The sequence below is a fragment of the Perognathus longimembris genome, chromosome 14, assembly GCF_023159225.1.
Source record: "Perognathus longimembris pacificus isolate PPM17 chromosome 14, ASM2315922v1, whole genome shotgun sequence".
Taxonomy (NCBI): Eukaryota; Metazoa; Chordata; class Mammalia; order Rodentia; family Heteromyidae; genus Perognathus; species Perognathus longimembris.
The window spans coordinates 13,276,140-13,292,425 of record NC_063174.1 but is presented as its reverse complement, the minus strand read 5'-3'; the positions used below and the strand labels follow the sequence as shown (position 1 = coordinate 13,292,425).

Genomic DNA, 16,286 nt, shown 5'->3' with positions numbered 1-16,286 from the left:
AGATGGCTATGACATCACTAGATGACATATCTTATGAGACTATCATATATGAGAGGATTTTTTTTTTTTTTTTTGCCAGTCCTGGGCCTTGGACTCAGGGCCCGAGCACTGTCCTTGGCCTCTTTTTGCTCAAGGCTAGCACTCTGTCACTTGAGCCACAGCACCACTTCTGGCCGTTTTCTGTATATGTGGTGATGGGGAATTGAACCCAGGGCTTCATGTATACGACACTTTTGCCACTAGGCCATATTCCCAGCCCGACTATCATATATGTGATCCACAGTTGACATTTCCTCATGTGGCACATGAGAGTAACATGACATAATCTGATGAGATTACCACTACATACGTGGTCCACCATCAACATGTCATCTCATGGTACATGACAGTAAGGTGACATTGTGATGAGACTACCACCGTGTACATGGTCCACCACTGACATGTTTTCATCATGTGGCACATAACTGTGACTGGACTGAGGCACAGTACTCACAAGTAGTGAGTCTAGTTGAAATGTATCAGTCACAGAAAAACATCTGTCAGAGCTCCAGTGGCGCGATCAGCACGCGGTACTTATAAGAACAACATCTAGAAAAAAAGCTGAATAGACCCTCATACACAGGCAAGAATTTAAATCTAATATTTTTACTGATTCTGTCAATTTCTCTGTGTTCTACTCTGGAGAACAACTATTAGCACAATTCATTGGACGTGAGTAGAAACACGTTTTAGTTTCACTGTGAGAATGTCACTGGGCAGCAGTGACCCACACTTGTAATCTTAACTATTCAGGAAGTTGAGATCCAGAGTACTGCAGTTTGAAGCCAGCTAGGCAGAAGAGTTTGAGATTCCACCTCCAAAATAACCAGCAAAAAGCAGGCCTGGAGGGGTGGTTCATGTGGTAGAGCACCAGCCAAATGAGTACAAGCCCTCTGAGTTCAAGCCCTAGTACTGCCATAGAATTGTGTGAACAACTAGGCAAATGACATTTCCATTTACTAAGACAAGGGACCCTGAGGCAGAAGCAAGGAAGGGTTGAGGGGAACGATTAAGAAGGAATTAATCATGAGAGAAGGATCCATCACAAGTTATTTCTTGGATTTCTTGATCTAGCCAATAGTAGTAAGTTTAAGGCAATAATGTTACTGTTTACTTGAAGTAAAGGAGGGTCTTGTGAATTATCTTCTAACACCTTTTACATTTTTCCTTGAGAAAATGTTTCAAGATCAAGTAAGTTTCTTAAAAATAAACTGAAAAAATATAATCCAACTGTGAACTGAGGACATCTAATAATCATAGATTCTTAATACATAACATATGCTTTTTTTATTGGTCCTGGGGTTTGAACTCAGAGTCTAGGCACTGCCCCTAAGCTTTTGTGTTGAAAACTAGTGTTCTTCTGCTTGAGCCAAGCTCCACTTTCAAATTGTTTTTTTTGGGGGGGTGGGGGTGGAGGAGGGGGCTTAATGAAAGATAAGAGTCTTATAGCCTTTCCTGACCAGGCTGACTTCAAACTGGGATCCTCAGATCTCAGTGTCCTGAGTAGAAAGGCTTATAGGCATGAGCAATTGGCACCGACTTTCATAATATATACTTTTAAAGCTACTTTATGTGTCATTCAATGGAACTACCAACAGTTTGTTTCGTTTTGTTGCCAGTCTTGGGTGCTTGAACTCAGGGCTTGAACACTGTCCCTGGCTTCTTTTTGCTCAAGACTAGCACTCTACCACTTGAGCCACAGCGCCACTTCTGGCTTTTTCCATATATGTGGTGCTGAGGAATCAATCCCAGGGCTTCATGTATGCTAGAAAAGCACTCTACCACTAGGCCATATTCCCAGCCCCTCAACAGTTTTTTATTACCTGTGAAGTTTCATTTCATTTTCTTGATACAGTTCAGTCATAACTTTAAGTTTCTGCTGAAGCTTCTGGTTCTCACTTTCAAACTCAGTATTTTCTGACTGCAAAGAAACTTGTTCATCCTGAAGACTTTTAATATGCTCTAAAGAAATTTTTGAAAAGCCATTATTAAATGAGTGAATATCTTTAACTGTATATGATCATTTCAGAAAGATAAAAATTGCTAAAAATCATTAACTTTCTCAAACATCAAGAGATTTCTGTAATGTACTTTGGTTAGTTATTCTTCAGATAGGGTCTATTTTTTTGCCCAGGGAGAGCCTAGATTACAATTCTATTTATGGCCTCCAATGTAGGTAGGATCAAAGGAACACACCACCATGACTAGCTTATTAAGATGGGGTCTCACTAACGTTTTGCCCCAGCTGGCCTTAAAACATGTTTTCCCCAATCTCTACCTTTTGAGCAGCTGGAGTTACATATGTGAGTCACTGTGCCTTATTTACTTTTTTTAAAAAACACAATCAGTAAAATAACAAAAATATTTCCAATGAAAAGAAACTCTTCAGTTCTACAGATCTAACATCATTCATGTGATCATGAACTATATATAGTTATACTAATTAAACATGCAAACCATACTGTAATTAATGCTACTACTGAAGGTCAGCTTTGCAATTAGCAAAAATGTTAAATAATAACACTGTAAGTCATGGTTTTTCATATTTTTAAATTATTTCATTAACTTTATATAAAATAGGACAAAGTCAGATATCTTTACCTCCAAGAACAACCAAACATAAGAGTAATTTTTTACAATAGTCAACAAAAGCAAGAGTGACAAAAAGGAAAGAAAAATGAAATTGTTCTTTCCATAACTGATTTAATAAATTCATTCTCTATGATGTATTTATTTGGAAAAACTTTACCTGTAAGATCTTCCTTTGTTTTATCTGCTTCAGATAACTGAATGTAAATTTGGTTTCTTTCTCCTTCTAAGGTTTTTAAAGAAGCATTTAACTTTAAAGAATGGAAAAAGAAACAATACCAGTTATACAAAAGTAAAACAAACACACACACACTCTCTCTCTCTCTCTCTCTCTCACCTCAACATGCTAACCCCAATTCTAAAGCTCTTAGTCACTTGGATGAAATTATCTTCTAATGTGTGGAAACCAGAAATGCAGCTTCCATCTTATAAAGCCAGGAAAGTTAACAACAGTTAAGTTTTAGTGCAGGGATACAGAAAGGCAGTTAACACTCTCCACAGCAGGCTTCAAGGGTGACTATTTTCATTCTATCTACTTTCAATACAAGTTGTGCTTGAAGTAGCCTTCAAACATTACCAAGACTTCAAAGAGATTAGCAAATATCATAACACCTTTTCTATAGGGCAAAAGAAAATAAAGCTAGTCTTCATTTCTCAAATATGACATGGAACTGTTAGAAAGTACTAACAGGAAAAAAAATGTGCTACAGGAAGTATAAGGTAAAACAGTACAAACATCTTTATTTGAAGAAATGAGAGTAGGTAGAACTTAAAATTTCTCTTTTTTGGTCCAAGACTGGGACTTGAACTTGATATCTGATGCTTTCACTTGTTGGTTGACGCTCTACCACTTGAGTCATGTGTCCAACCAAAACATGAAATTTTTTATTTTAATGAATTCTAAAAAGTATGTGAATTGCTAAAGTTAATATAAAAAATAAAGGAAGCTGAACACTGGAGGCTTACTCCTACAATCTTAAATACTTGGAAGGCCAAATCAGGAAGATCAGTTTGAAGCCAGCCTGGGTAAAGAAGTCCACAAGACCCCATTTTCAAGAGAAGAATTTGCGTATGAGCCACTTGCACCTGTCATACCAGCTACTGAAGGAAGTAAAAATTCAAGGATTAAAGTCCAGGAATGTACCAGGAATGAAGCAAGACCCCCTATCTCAAAAGATAAATAAAAATAAGCAGCACGTGAAGAGGCTGGAATTATGACTCAGAAGAAGAGCACCTGCCTAGGAAGCATGAGGCCCTGAGTTTAAAACCCAGTATTGACCAAAGGGGGGAAAAAAAAATGTAGCCAAGTGGGCTGGCAATCTAGCTTAGTGGTAGAGTGCTTGCCTACCATGAATATAGCCCTGGGTTCGATTCCTCAGCACCACATACACAGAAAAAGCCAGAAATGGCACTATGGCAAGTGGTAGAATGCTAGCCTTGGGTAAAAAAAAACAAAAAACTCAGAGACAGTGCCCAGGCTCTGAGTTCAAGCCCCAGGACTGGCAAACAAAAAAGGAGCCAGGAGCCAGTGGTTCATGTCTGTAATCTTAGCTACTTAGGAGACTGAGATCTGAGGACACACACACACACACACACACACACACACACACACACACACACACACACACACGAAAAGTAATAAGCAGCCAGGCACAGTAGCTCATGTCTATAATCCTAGCTACTCAGAAGACAAAGAACATGATTTGAGCCTTGTCTTCCCAGTTATGGAGAGAACTTAAATAGGGAGACTGATACTGGCTAGCAAAGGCAAAAAGTAAGACCCTATTTAAAAACCAAACAAAAGCAAAAGGGATTGAGGGTATGCCTCAAGTGACAGGACATCTGCCTAGCAAGCATGAGGCCCCGAGTTCAAACCCTAATACCACCCAAAAATAAATAAATAAAATTTTAAAAAGAAATTGATGAAAAGTCTGATTATTTTTAAACACATAGGAACAATAAAATATTTAAAAATAGTCACTAAGAACATATGGGTTTAACCCTGATCTCTCTCCTCTCCATTCTTTATATTTATGTAGTAATGCAAACCTTAGCAGCGTAAATCAGGTTCTTCAAGGCTCCTTTTGGTGGATTATCTATAGCAAAAAACAAGCACAAAAGTACTTGAGAAGACAGTACAATACTAAACAAACATCAAAACGATTACAGCCTTATGATCCCTCTTCTTATTACAATAGGAATTAGGTATAAAGCAGAATGGCCTTGGATCTACTCCCAGGAAGCTAAACAGTAAAAGTACTGAAAGTAACATTGTATTTTAAATGGTTCTTCAGTATTCAAGAGATTATAATGAGATTTGAACATTCGTCTAAATACAGACCACAGACCATAGTCTTCAATAATCTTAAAAGTCTTACAACATTCAAAATACAGCAGAATTAGGGGCTGGAAGAGTGGCTCAAATGGTGGGGGCACCAGCCTAGCAAGTTTAAGGCCCCAAATTCAAACCCTAGTTCTGCGAAAATGTGAGTGGAATTACAACCCAGACTCAAATAACCTAATTAAGCAAACATAAACTCTATCAGAAAAAAATAATTCTCACAAGATCAAGTACAAGTAAAAATAAGTACATATTCAATTTTCTTCCTATATTCCTTCCAATTTTTTTCCTTTATTGGTTGTTTATGTGGCACTGAGGAATGGAACCCAGGGCTTCATGCATGCTAAGCAAGCACTCTACCACTAAGCCACATTCCCAGCCCACATAGTCAACTTTCAAATCGCTCTCTTATCTGTCTGTGAGTTCTGTAGTTACATAAGTGATCAGAAAATATTAAGTGGAAAATTCTATAGAGGATCCTAAGCTATAAATTACACAGCCTCCTAAGTAGTGTGATGAAATTCTTGTGGCCCTGTTCCCTCCTACCTAAAACATATGTGACCCGTCTCTAGGATGTCCGAACTATGTGTCACTAGCGGCCATCTCATCATAGGATCTGCTTCAGCAACACCATTGAAAACTGACAACTCATATAACTTATCTCACGGTGTATTGAAGTAAGTATGCCATTTTATTACTGCCATGAGTCTCTTACTATGCCTACTTTTATCATAGGTATGTAGGTAGAGGAGAACACACAGCTTCTAGAGAGGTCATTCAGTACTAAGTGCAGCTTCAGGCATCTACTACAGAGTTTAGAAAGCACCCTCTGTGGATAAGGGAAGAGTTCTGCATGTTTACTTTGGGAATGTGATTTTCTGGGCTGGAGGCATGGCTCAAGTGGTACGATACTTGCCTAGCAAGTGCAACGTCATGTGTTCAAGTTCAAATTCTAGTACCACCGAAAAGAAATCAGTTGTGAACATAATTTTCTTACAACACGTTAATAACATGAAAGAATTAATTCAGATCATTTCATTCCCAATGGATTTTTTTAATTATCCAATGGATCAGGGGAAACAGAAGATAAAATTAAACAGGAAATTAAGAGGGGCTGGGGATATGGCCTAGTGGCAAGAGTGCTTGCCTCATATACATGAGGCCCTGGGTTCAATTCCCCAGCACCCCATATATAGAAAATGGCCAGAAGGGGCGCTGTGGCTCAAGTGGCAGAGTGCTAGCCTTGAGCAAAAAGAAGCCAGGGACAGTGCTCAGGTCCTGAGTCCAAGGCCCAGGACTGGCCAAAAAACACACACACACACACACACACACACAAAAAAAAAAAAAAAAAAAAAAAAAAACAGGAAATTAAGAGAAGACCATAGGGCCTTCTCTATACTATTGTTATAATTGGTACTGATAAATAGTTTTTTCCAAAGTAAGTTGTTTGATTGCTTGGTTGGTTGGTTAACAAGCCAGAGGACCTAGTACATATAAGCCAGAGAAACTACAATACACATAAATTCTGCTGAGTCCGGAATGCAACCAGCAATAGCAATAATAATTTTGTATGATGATGATGGTAAAGTACTATCTGACTAAAGCAAAAGATGTATCATGAGTTATTGACTTTTATAACATTTTTTAAGCTAGTCACCCATTCATAGGATTAACTTACAGTCCAAGGGAAAACAACCACTAAAATGATTACAATGCAACTTTTAAAGTATTACAACAAAGATATGTTGAACATGAAGAGAACAGAGGTGGTAAGTCTGTCTAAAGAAGTATAGAAAGGTTTACTGAACAGGTCTGATTCCAGCCACAGCTAAACTATGGGATGGTGAGAGGACAGAGTGTTTCAAACAGATGGGAACGAAGAATATGGTGTACTTGGGGACACAAAGGAAATAGAAGAGCTAGTCAGCATTTACCAAAAGAGGATGAGTCATGACTTAATACCTAAGTGAGCAACACTTTCCGATTCATTCTTTATTTCCAAATCACAGTTACCATCATCGGTTATGTCTTCTCCAAGCACAGCAGCCCAATCTTTCATCTTTAGCAAGCGCTCGGTCAAAGACTTGACATTGAGCAGAGGGAAAACAAAAACAAGAGGGTAATGCTTTTTACTAAAGGCTTAACAATTCAGAAATATACAATAGAAGTTTCCAAATCAATCAGCATAAACAACAGCATGTGAGCTCTTCCTTTTCTTTTATCAATATGTACACAGTCTTGAAAACTCCAAAATTCACTGACTATTATACTCTGCAAGGTAAAAACTTGCTCCCATTGGAATATTCTTTTTTTGGTCAGTCAGGGGGCTTGAACTCAGGGCCTGGGAGATGTCCTTGAGCTCTTATGACCAAGGCTAGCACTCTACCACTTTGAGCCACAGCTCCACTCCAGTTTTTCAGTGGTTAATTGGTGATAAGAATCTCACGGAGACTTTTTCTGCCCAGACTGGCTTTGAACTGAGATCCTTAGATCTCAGCCTCCTAAGTAGACAGGATTACAGGGGTGAGCCACTGGCACCCAGCTCCAGTTAGGCTATTCCTAGGAAAGGATCACATAGCCACAACAGCTATGTGCATCTGATCATATAAAATAATATTTATCAATATAATCTCCAAGAAGTGGAAACAAGAGGGTTTTTTGTTGCTGTTTTTGTTTTCATTTCCTTTTGTCCTATTTGTTCATTTATCTGTCTTTGGGTGGGGAAGGGAGAACAGAAATAGTGGGACAAAGGGTGAAAAAAATGTAGCAATGATACTCATTAGACCCTATGTTGGAAATAAACTATACAACTTATGGGTGAAGGTGGGAGGGAAGAACTGAGAGAGAGCAAGGGAAGGGATGACACTGTTCAAAAAGAAATATACTCTTTAGCTAACTCATGTAACCATAAGTCCTCGGTATATCACGTTTACAATAAAAATAAATAAACAAATAAACAAAACTTTCTCAGTTATCCCTGTATCAAACACAGAAACTGATAACGGTCCATTCTTACTAGATTACTATGAAATAGAAAAATAATGTTTACTTCTGGGCTGGGAATATGGCCTAGTGGTAGAGTGCTTGCCTCGTGTACATGAAGCCCTGGGTTTGAGTCCTTAGCACCCACATATATAGAAAAAGCCAGAAGTGGCGCTGTGGCTCAAGTGGCAGAGTGCTAGCCTTGAGCAAAAAGAAGCCAGGGACAGTGCTCAGGCCCTGAATTCAAGCCCCAAGAATGGCAAAAAACAAAAAAAGCCAAAAAAAAAATGTTTACTTCCATGACATTGCTCACATGATCCAAACAGTGCCAATAACATGGGAGTAAATTCTGTGTACAATCAGATCTGCAAGTGAGGCCTTTAAGCAAAAAGATCACTGTTAGTTTTTTTTTTTAAACTTATTCAAGTAAACAAGTGGCTGAGGACTACAACAGAGATACAGAAAAAAATTATAAAAAAGAATCAAATTGAGAATGTTAGATGTTTTCCAACAGTTTTTTTGTTTTTTGTTTTTTAAAAGTTTCCTAGAGTTAAAGATTTTCTAGCACTATAGATAATAAAATAACTATGCCACAAATTTCTTTGGAAAAATCTACCCTGCTCTAAAATTTCCCCTGTGCAGTATCTTCTGTGTCTTCAGGCTTCCAGACACAAATAACAGGGTCTATGGCTTTGAGAAATTCCTTTCATGTTCTTTTTTTTTTTTTTTGTCCAGTCCTGAATCTTGAACTCAGGGCCTGAGCACTGTCCCTGGCTTCTTTTTGCTCAAGGCTAGCACTCTGCCACTTGAGCCACAGCACCACTACTGGCCGTTTTCTATATATGTGGTGCTGAGGAATTGAACCCAAGGCTTCATGTATTCAAGGAAAGCACTCTTGCCACTAGGCCATATTCCCAGCCCTAGAATTAAAAGAATGCCCAAGAAAAAGGGGCTTGAGCACCTTCATCAACAAACTCTGAAAGTAATAATTATTTTATTTCTGTGATTAGAGTCAAGTTTCAATTCAATTTATTTTGTAAAAACTTCTATACGGCTTGGCTGGGTGCTGGTGGCTCACACCAGTAATCCTAGCTACTCAGGAAGCTGAGATCTGAGGATCATGGTTTAAAGTCAGCCCGAAGGAAAGTCCATGAGAATCTTATCTCCAATCACCACCAGAAAACTGGAAGTAAAGTTGTGAGTCAAAGTGGTAGTGTGCCACTCTTGAGCAAAAGAGCTCAGAAACAGCACCCAGGCCCTGAGTTCAAGCTCCACAACTCACACAAAAAAAATCTTCATCTCTATTAAAGTACATAACATCACCAAACCTAGATTATTAAAGCTGGTTTGTGTGTGTGTGTGTGTGTGTGTCTTTCTCTCTCTATATATATATATATGTCTCTATCTATACTTTATAGTAGTCTTTTGAAATTTTTCTGTATATGTATATGTGTATATGTATAGATATATATGAGTATACATATATACACACATATATGTGTGTGTGTGTGTGTGTGTGTGCATACACATAAAACCTTAATTATCTGCCTGGTTTCACAAATTATTTATTTATTTATTTATTTAGCCAGTCCTGGGGCTTGAATTCAGGGCCTGAGCACTGTCCCTGGCTTGTTTCTGCTCAAGGCTAGCACTCTACTACTTGAGCCACAGTGCCACTTCTGGCTTTTTCTATATATGTGGTACTGAGGACTCAAACCCAGGGCTTCATGTATGCAAGGCAAGCTCTCTACCACTAGGCCATTTTCCCAGCCCCTCACAAATTCTTCCCAACTTCCTCTTACAAACAGAAGTAGATGAGAGGCTGGGAATATGGCCTAGTGGCAAGGGAGCTTGCCTCGTATACATGAAGCCCTGGGTTCAATTCCCCAGTACCACATATATGGAAAACAGCCAGAAGTGGCGCAAGTGGTAGAATGCTAGCCTTGAGCAAAAGGAAGCCAGGGACAGTGCTCAGGTCCTGAGTCCAAGGCCGAGGACTAGCAAAAATAAATAAATAAATAAATGGTTTTTTTTAAAAAAAAGTAAATGACAGAGTAAACAGAAAAGGTAAAAATTGCCAGGTACCAGCGAAGGATTGCAGTTCAAAGCCAGCCCAGGCAGAAACCTCCGTGAAACTCTTATCTCTAGTTAACCATCAGAAAAACCAGAAATAAAGCTGTGGCTCAAGTAGTGGAGCACTAGCCTTGAGCTGAAGAGATTAGGGACAGCGCCCAGGCCGAGTCCAAGCCCCACGACCGACAAAAAAAAAAGGTAAAAACCATTCTTTTCTAAGTACTTCAGGCTAAAATACTGAAGAGGCAGAAAAGGATATATAGTATGCTAATATGTATACTACAAAACTACACATCCCAAAGAAGCATTTGACAATCTATACAAATACAAAATGAAATAAAGGTTGTTGAAAACAAAATATCAAATGTTCGCGTTAACATGAGATTCTAGCTAACTACAACTAGGAGGGCCATTTACCTTGATGTGGTTTTCTTTATCATTCAGAACTTGTTCTGCCTGTACTTTGGAGTCCTCAAATGTTATCTTCTGTTTATTAAGTTCACTCACTTGTTCTTTCCATACTTCAATTTCTTGTAAAAGCTAAAATAAAAACAACAGCAAAGAAATTCAACTCCTGTGATATGCACAGACCATTTTTGTGTACATGGAAGGGTCTAAGAGACAGTAAGACACAGTACTGTCACTTTTACAGAAAAGACAAAAATGGATTTTTTTCAGAAAACTTTCAAGATAGGAGTTCTATAAAGTAACACACTTAAAACATTCTTCAACTGATTTGCACAATAAATTTACATCAAAGGAACATACTTATCTGTCAGATTTGCTCATTTCTACTACTAGTATATCCCATATCATATGCAGTATCTTATCTTCATTGAAAATTAACTTCTTGTTATGCTGTTTTGTACTGAATATAACTGACCCTCAGAAATTCCATCAGTCTAAGACAAATCAGATTCTGCATAAATATTCTACTATATATATTTTTAAAGCAAAGGAAGAATTCACGAACATGGAATTAACTTTTTCATTAAATAAAATTTTTCATTTTTTCAAAAAATAGACTTAGAAAAAAAATACACTTAGAGGGCTGGGGATATGGCCTAGTGGCAAGAGTGCTTGCCTTGTATACATGAGGCCCTGGGTTCGATTCCCCAGCACCACATATACAGAAAATGGCCAGAAGTGGTGCTGTGGCTCAAGTGGCAGAGTGCTAGCCTTGAGCAAAAAGAAGCCAGGGACAGTGCTCAGGCCCTGAGTCCAAGCCCCAGGACTGGCCAAAAAAAAAAAAAAAAATAGACTTAGAGAACAATAAAAGGGATAGCACTGATCAAGGTACATTTTACTAATAACCTGACATATGGATCTCTGTACTTAATAAAACAAAATTATAATAATTCTGGGAGGAAAAAATAGATATTCCAAGCACCATTGGTTTGTGCCTATAATCCCAGCTTCTCAGGACACTGAGATCTGAGGATTGTGGTTTGAAGCCAGCCTGGAAAGGAGAGTCTGTGAGACTCTTACTTCCAACTAAACACCAAAATGCTAAAAGTGGACCTGTAGCTCATGAGGTAGGGTTGAGCACAAAAACTCAGGGACAACATCCAGGCCCTGAGTTCAATCCTAGAACTGGCACACACACAATATATATATTTCATATATATATATATATATATATATATATATATACTTGATTATATCAAAAGGCTCACAAATCAAATTTTAAAAGAACTAGAAATGAAACCTTATAACAATAGCCTTAGCATGCAAATAGTTCTTAGAAATCAGTAAGAAAATTAAGGAGGAAAAAAAAGACTAAACAGAAAGTTCACAAAAGAAAAGATCCAAATGCTAGGCACCAGTGGCTCAGACCTCTAATCCTAGCTACTCGGGAGGCTGAGATCTGAGGATCATTGTTTAAAGCCAGCCCTGGCAGGTGAGTCCATGAGACTCTTATCTCCAATTAATCACCAGAAAATTGGAAACGTTGCTGTGGCTCAAGTAGTAGAGCACTAGCCCTGAGCTGAAGAGCTCATGGACAGCACCCAAGCACAGAGTTCAAGCCCCACAACTGACCAAAAAAAAAAAAAAAAAGCAAATTTATATAATATTTTTAAAACTCTATTTTATCGAATAGTAATTAATTGCTCCACAGAAATGTAGCCTACAGAATTAGCATCTACAACTACAGAGAAAACTAATAGTTTTCTATGCATGTGTAACAGAATCAGATGTCATTGACACATAAAACCAAATAAGCAAAAATTGGATTTGACTGATCCAGTGGTCGAAAGAGTTACTAAAGAGGTTGAGTAAGTGAGCATGGAGTCTTAAAATGTTAGAACATTGAGAATCAAAACAGGGAATCAGTAAATACACAAGCTTGTTTCAAGAATTTTGATGATTAAAAAAGAGTGGAAGCACAGAAATGGAAGGACAGGGGTGAACAAATGCAGCAATGGCACTCACTAGATACTATGCTGAAAATAAACTAAACAACTTTTTGGATGGGGATGGGAAGGAAAAACTGGGAGAGAGGGAAGGGGTGACATTGGGTCCAAAAAGAAATGTACTCTTTACCTGACTTACCCTATATATCACCTTTATAATAACAATATTTTTTTAAGCTGGCTGAAAGCTGCTATAAAGAGTAAGAGAAACTTAGCCAGGTATTGAGAGCTCACATTTGTAATCTCAGCTATGTGAGGTAGAGAACAACAGGATCACAGTTCTAGCCAGCCCTGACAAAAAGTTCATGAGACTCTACCTCAAAAAAAAAAAAAAAAAATTCAGCATAATGGCACATACTTGTCATCCCAGCTACCTGTGAAGGGAGCATATCCAGGCTGGACTGGGCATAAATGTAATACAGCTAGAGTAAAACGGGTTGGAGGTACGACTCAAGTGACAGAGTGCCTGCCTAGCAAGTGTGAGGCCCTCAGTTCAATCTCCAGATGAGAGGAGGACAAAGGGGGCGGCCACAGAAAAGTAACATCAACATTCTACAGCGGGAAACCCAGATAGTACCCAAACAAAATATCAGTAAAACAAAACATTTTCAGGCATGCAAGTTCTAAAAAGAATTATCTCCTTCACTCTTTTCTCAGAAAGCTAATGAAACAAAGAGGGAATCTTAGATACATGAAAGAGAAGATCCAACTCAGGAGAAAATTAAGAGGAACCTGAAGTAAACATGAAGTGAAACCTCAGGACAATGGAAGCCTAACAGATCTACAGAACAAGTTCTTAGTGGACCAAGAGGAAGGAAGGCCCCAAGAACTGATTCAACAACAAAAATAAAACCAACAAATAAATTCCCAGAAGAAATTCATGTATTTAGAAGAATGCATGAATAAGACACTGACATCTCTAGAGAGTGTCTAGATGAATTACAGATGGATTTCATAGGAAACAAGTATTATTAACCATAAGAAAAATAAAAGGTTAATTTAGACAACAACATTTAGGCAACAATGATAATGTAATCATAAGTAATCTCCCCCAGTGAAAAACTGTAACTTCACTGGGAAAACAGGAAAAAAAATATGTGGGGTGTCTACACATGAGGAGAGGGGAGAAAATAAAACTAAATCCTTGCTTGACGAGAAAACAACACTTGGCGCTGGGGATATGGCCTAGTGGCAAGAGTGTTTGCCTCGTATACTTGAAGCCCTGGGTTCGATTCCCCAGCACCACATATACACAAAATGGCTAGAAGTGGCGCTGTGACTCCAGTGGCAGAGTGCTAGCCTTGAGCAAAAAGAAGCCAGGGGCAGTGCTCAGGCCCTGAATCCAAGCCCAGGCCTGGCAAAAAAAAAAAAAGAGAAAACAAAACTTGTTTAAAAAAAAAACTCCAAATTATTGTACAAGGGGATTACAAATTAACATGTCCATTGAGTATCCAGTGCCAGAACTTCTTCTATCTTTTGGCCCGGATGGATAACTTCAATAACCCCCACTGGGATTCCCTGAACACCTTCTTCAGACTGGCTTTGAGAAGTGGGTGCTAAAAGCTACCTACTATGATAACAAGAATGCTGAATGCCCAGGCTCACTTCAGTTCTGGAAGAAGAGGGTATCAGAAGTTTTTTATCTATACAACAGAAACAACACCAGGATATGTGATTACTCTTTCACTTTCTGGGAAAACTTACCCATGTCAGTCATGAATTTTCCAAAAACATTTATAATTTATATTTACAAGCTGAACAGTCTTTAGAGTACAAACCTGTTCCTGGCTTTCCTGAAGTTGGGAATTTTCATTCAAAGCATCTTTTATTGTTCCTTTAAGTCGTTCTTCATTGATTTGAAATATTCTGAAGGTTGTTTTGGCCTAAATAAAATAAAATATATTGAGTTTAAAGCAATTAACTTAAGATAAGAGCTCATCTCTACAAACTCTCCGCTACAACATGAAATTGAAGCAAAGAGCAAAAACATGCCAGTATTAGTAGAGGCAGCATGGTATAACAGCACAAAGGCTGACCAAGAATCACAGTCTAGTCCTTATTCTTCACTAACTTGCTATATAATCATACACATGATTTAACCCCCTTTTTTGGTGGTGGTACTAAGGTTTGAACTCAGGACCTTGAACCTATAAGGCAAGTGCTCTACTCCTTGAGCTATACCCTCAGTCCTTTCTGCTTTCATTGCTTTTCAGTCTCCCTTTCTAGCCTGGCTGGCTTACACCTTCTTCCTATTTGTGCTTCCAACATAGCTGGGATGACAAGTACTTCTTAGAAACTTTTCATCTGGGCTGGCCTCAAAACAGTAACCTTCAGGATCTCAGCCTCCCGAAAAGCTAAGAATATAGATGTGAGCCACTGCTCACAACTGTAACTTAACTTCTTATAACCTGTTATGTCCTATATAGATTTTTGTTAACTATTTATTCTGTACCCCCTCTCCTAAAACTTTAACTCTATGAAGGTTCTTTAGTGTATTCGTGTTAAGTAAAACATACCTGCAATACACAGCAATAGCTTAATATAAATACTTGACCAGTGAAAAATGGAACTTTCCTTAAGTAACTCAAGAAAAAAGAAAACACCAAGATCCTCTATTTCTCAAATCCCTATACAATGTTATTTCCTCAACTATTAACAATAAAATTGAAATGATTTTCAAAAGCAACAGCTCTATTATATTAATTCAACTTACTTCAGCTACTTGTGACTTGAGCAAATTTGATTCCTCTTCTAGAGACTGTATTCTTGTTGAAATATCTGCTGTCTGGAAAGATAGTATCAGTCAATAACTAAGTATTTAAATGTGTTACCTTATGAGATGGCATATATATTAGGTATATTATTAACCTAACAACTGTGGTCCACAAGTGAGTGCAGGACTCCATGGACACATCTTCTCAGTTGACTTACACTATGCTGAAAAGAATTTTATAAAGCTGGGGCTGAGAATATGGCCTAGTGGCAAGAGTGCTTGCTTCTTATACATGAAGCCCTGAGTTCGATTCCCAAGCACCACATGTATGAAAAACGGCCAGAAGTGGCGCTGTGGCTCAAGTGGCAGAGTGCTAGCCTTGAGCAAAAAGAAGCCAGGGACAGTGCTCAGGCCCTGAGTCCAAGCCCAGGACTGGCCAAAAAATAAGAAGAAGAAGAAGAATTTTATAAAGCTACTCAACAGTAGTATCTCATCTCAACCTGGACATTTAATTGCCCTCATATATGCCAACAATACACCTCTTAACTAAACAACTTCAAAAACATCAAAATTCTCCTTAAGCCAGATTTTAAAATGGAAAATTAGAATATCAAAATATCTTTTAAATTTAAATAATTATTCACTGCATGTGACTACTTTATCTAGTTCTGTATCTATTATCTACCTATCTATCTTCACTGATCTACTTATTCATTTATGTAGTGCTAAAGATTGAACTCAGGACCTTGTGTTTGCCAGGAAGATGCTCTACCACTTGAGCCACCAGCCCAAAACCTCATTCCTTATATGGATTACTTCTATAGCACATATAGAAAATTTCTACAAGAACGTGCAAGACAGCCAGGCACTGATAGCTCATGCCTGTAATCCTTGCTACTCAAGAGGATCTGAGGGTTGAGGTTCAAAGCCAGAACAGGCAAGAAAGTCACATGAGGCTCTTATCTCCGATGAACCACCAAAAAACCAGAAGTGGCACCGAGGCTGAGTGGTAGAGTGCTAGCCTTGAGCAAAACAAAAGAACGTGCAAGGTAATTATGGTAACATTTAGGAAATAGAAAGTGGATCTAAAATGTTGCTCTCTACAGCCCTATGTATTCTTTGCATGTAAATTTTG

At 38.3% G+C, this 16,286-nt stretch overlaps 1 protein-coding gene across 1 annotated transcript in view; it reads right to left on the bottom strand.

Annotated features, from left to right (window-relative positions):
• LOC125362989 (melanoma inhibitory activity protein 2-like) overlaps positions 1-16,286 on the bottom strand; it is an 84,131-nt gene that overhangs the window by 29,449 nt on the left and 38,396 nt on the right. Inside the window, 7 exon segments of the mRNA XM_048361986.1 lie at positions 1,863-2,001; positions 2,789-2,879; positions 4,678-4,724; positions 6,932-7,052; positions 10,442-10,564; positions 14,217-14,321; positions 15,152-15,223. Of these exon segments, the coding sequence (XP_048217943.1) occupies positions 1,863-2,001; positions 2,789-2,879; positions 4,678-4,724; positions 6,932-7,052; positions 10,442-10,564; positions 14,217-14,321; positions 15,152-15,223 (698 nt within the window).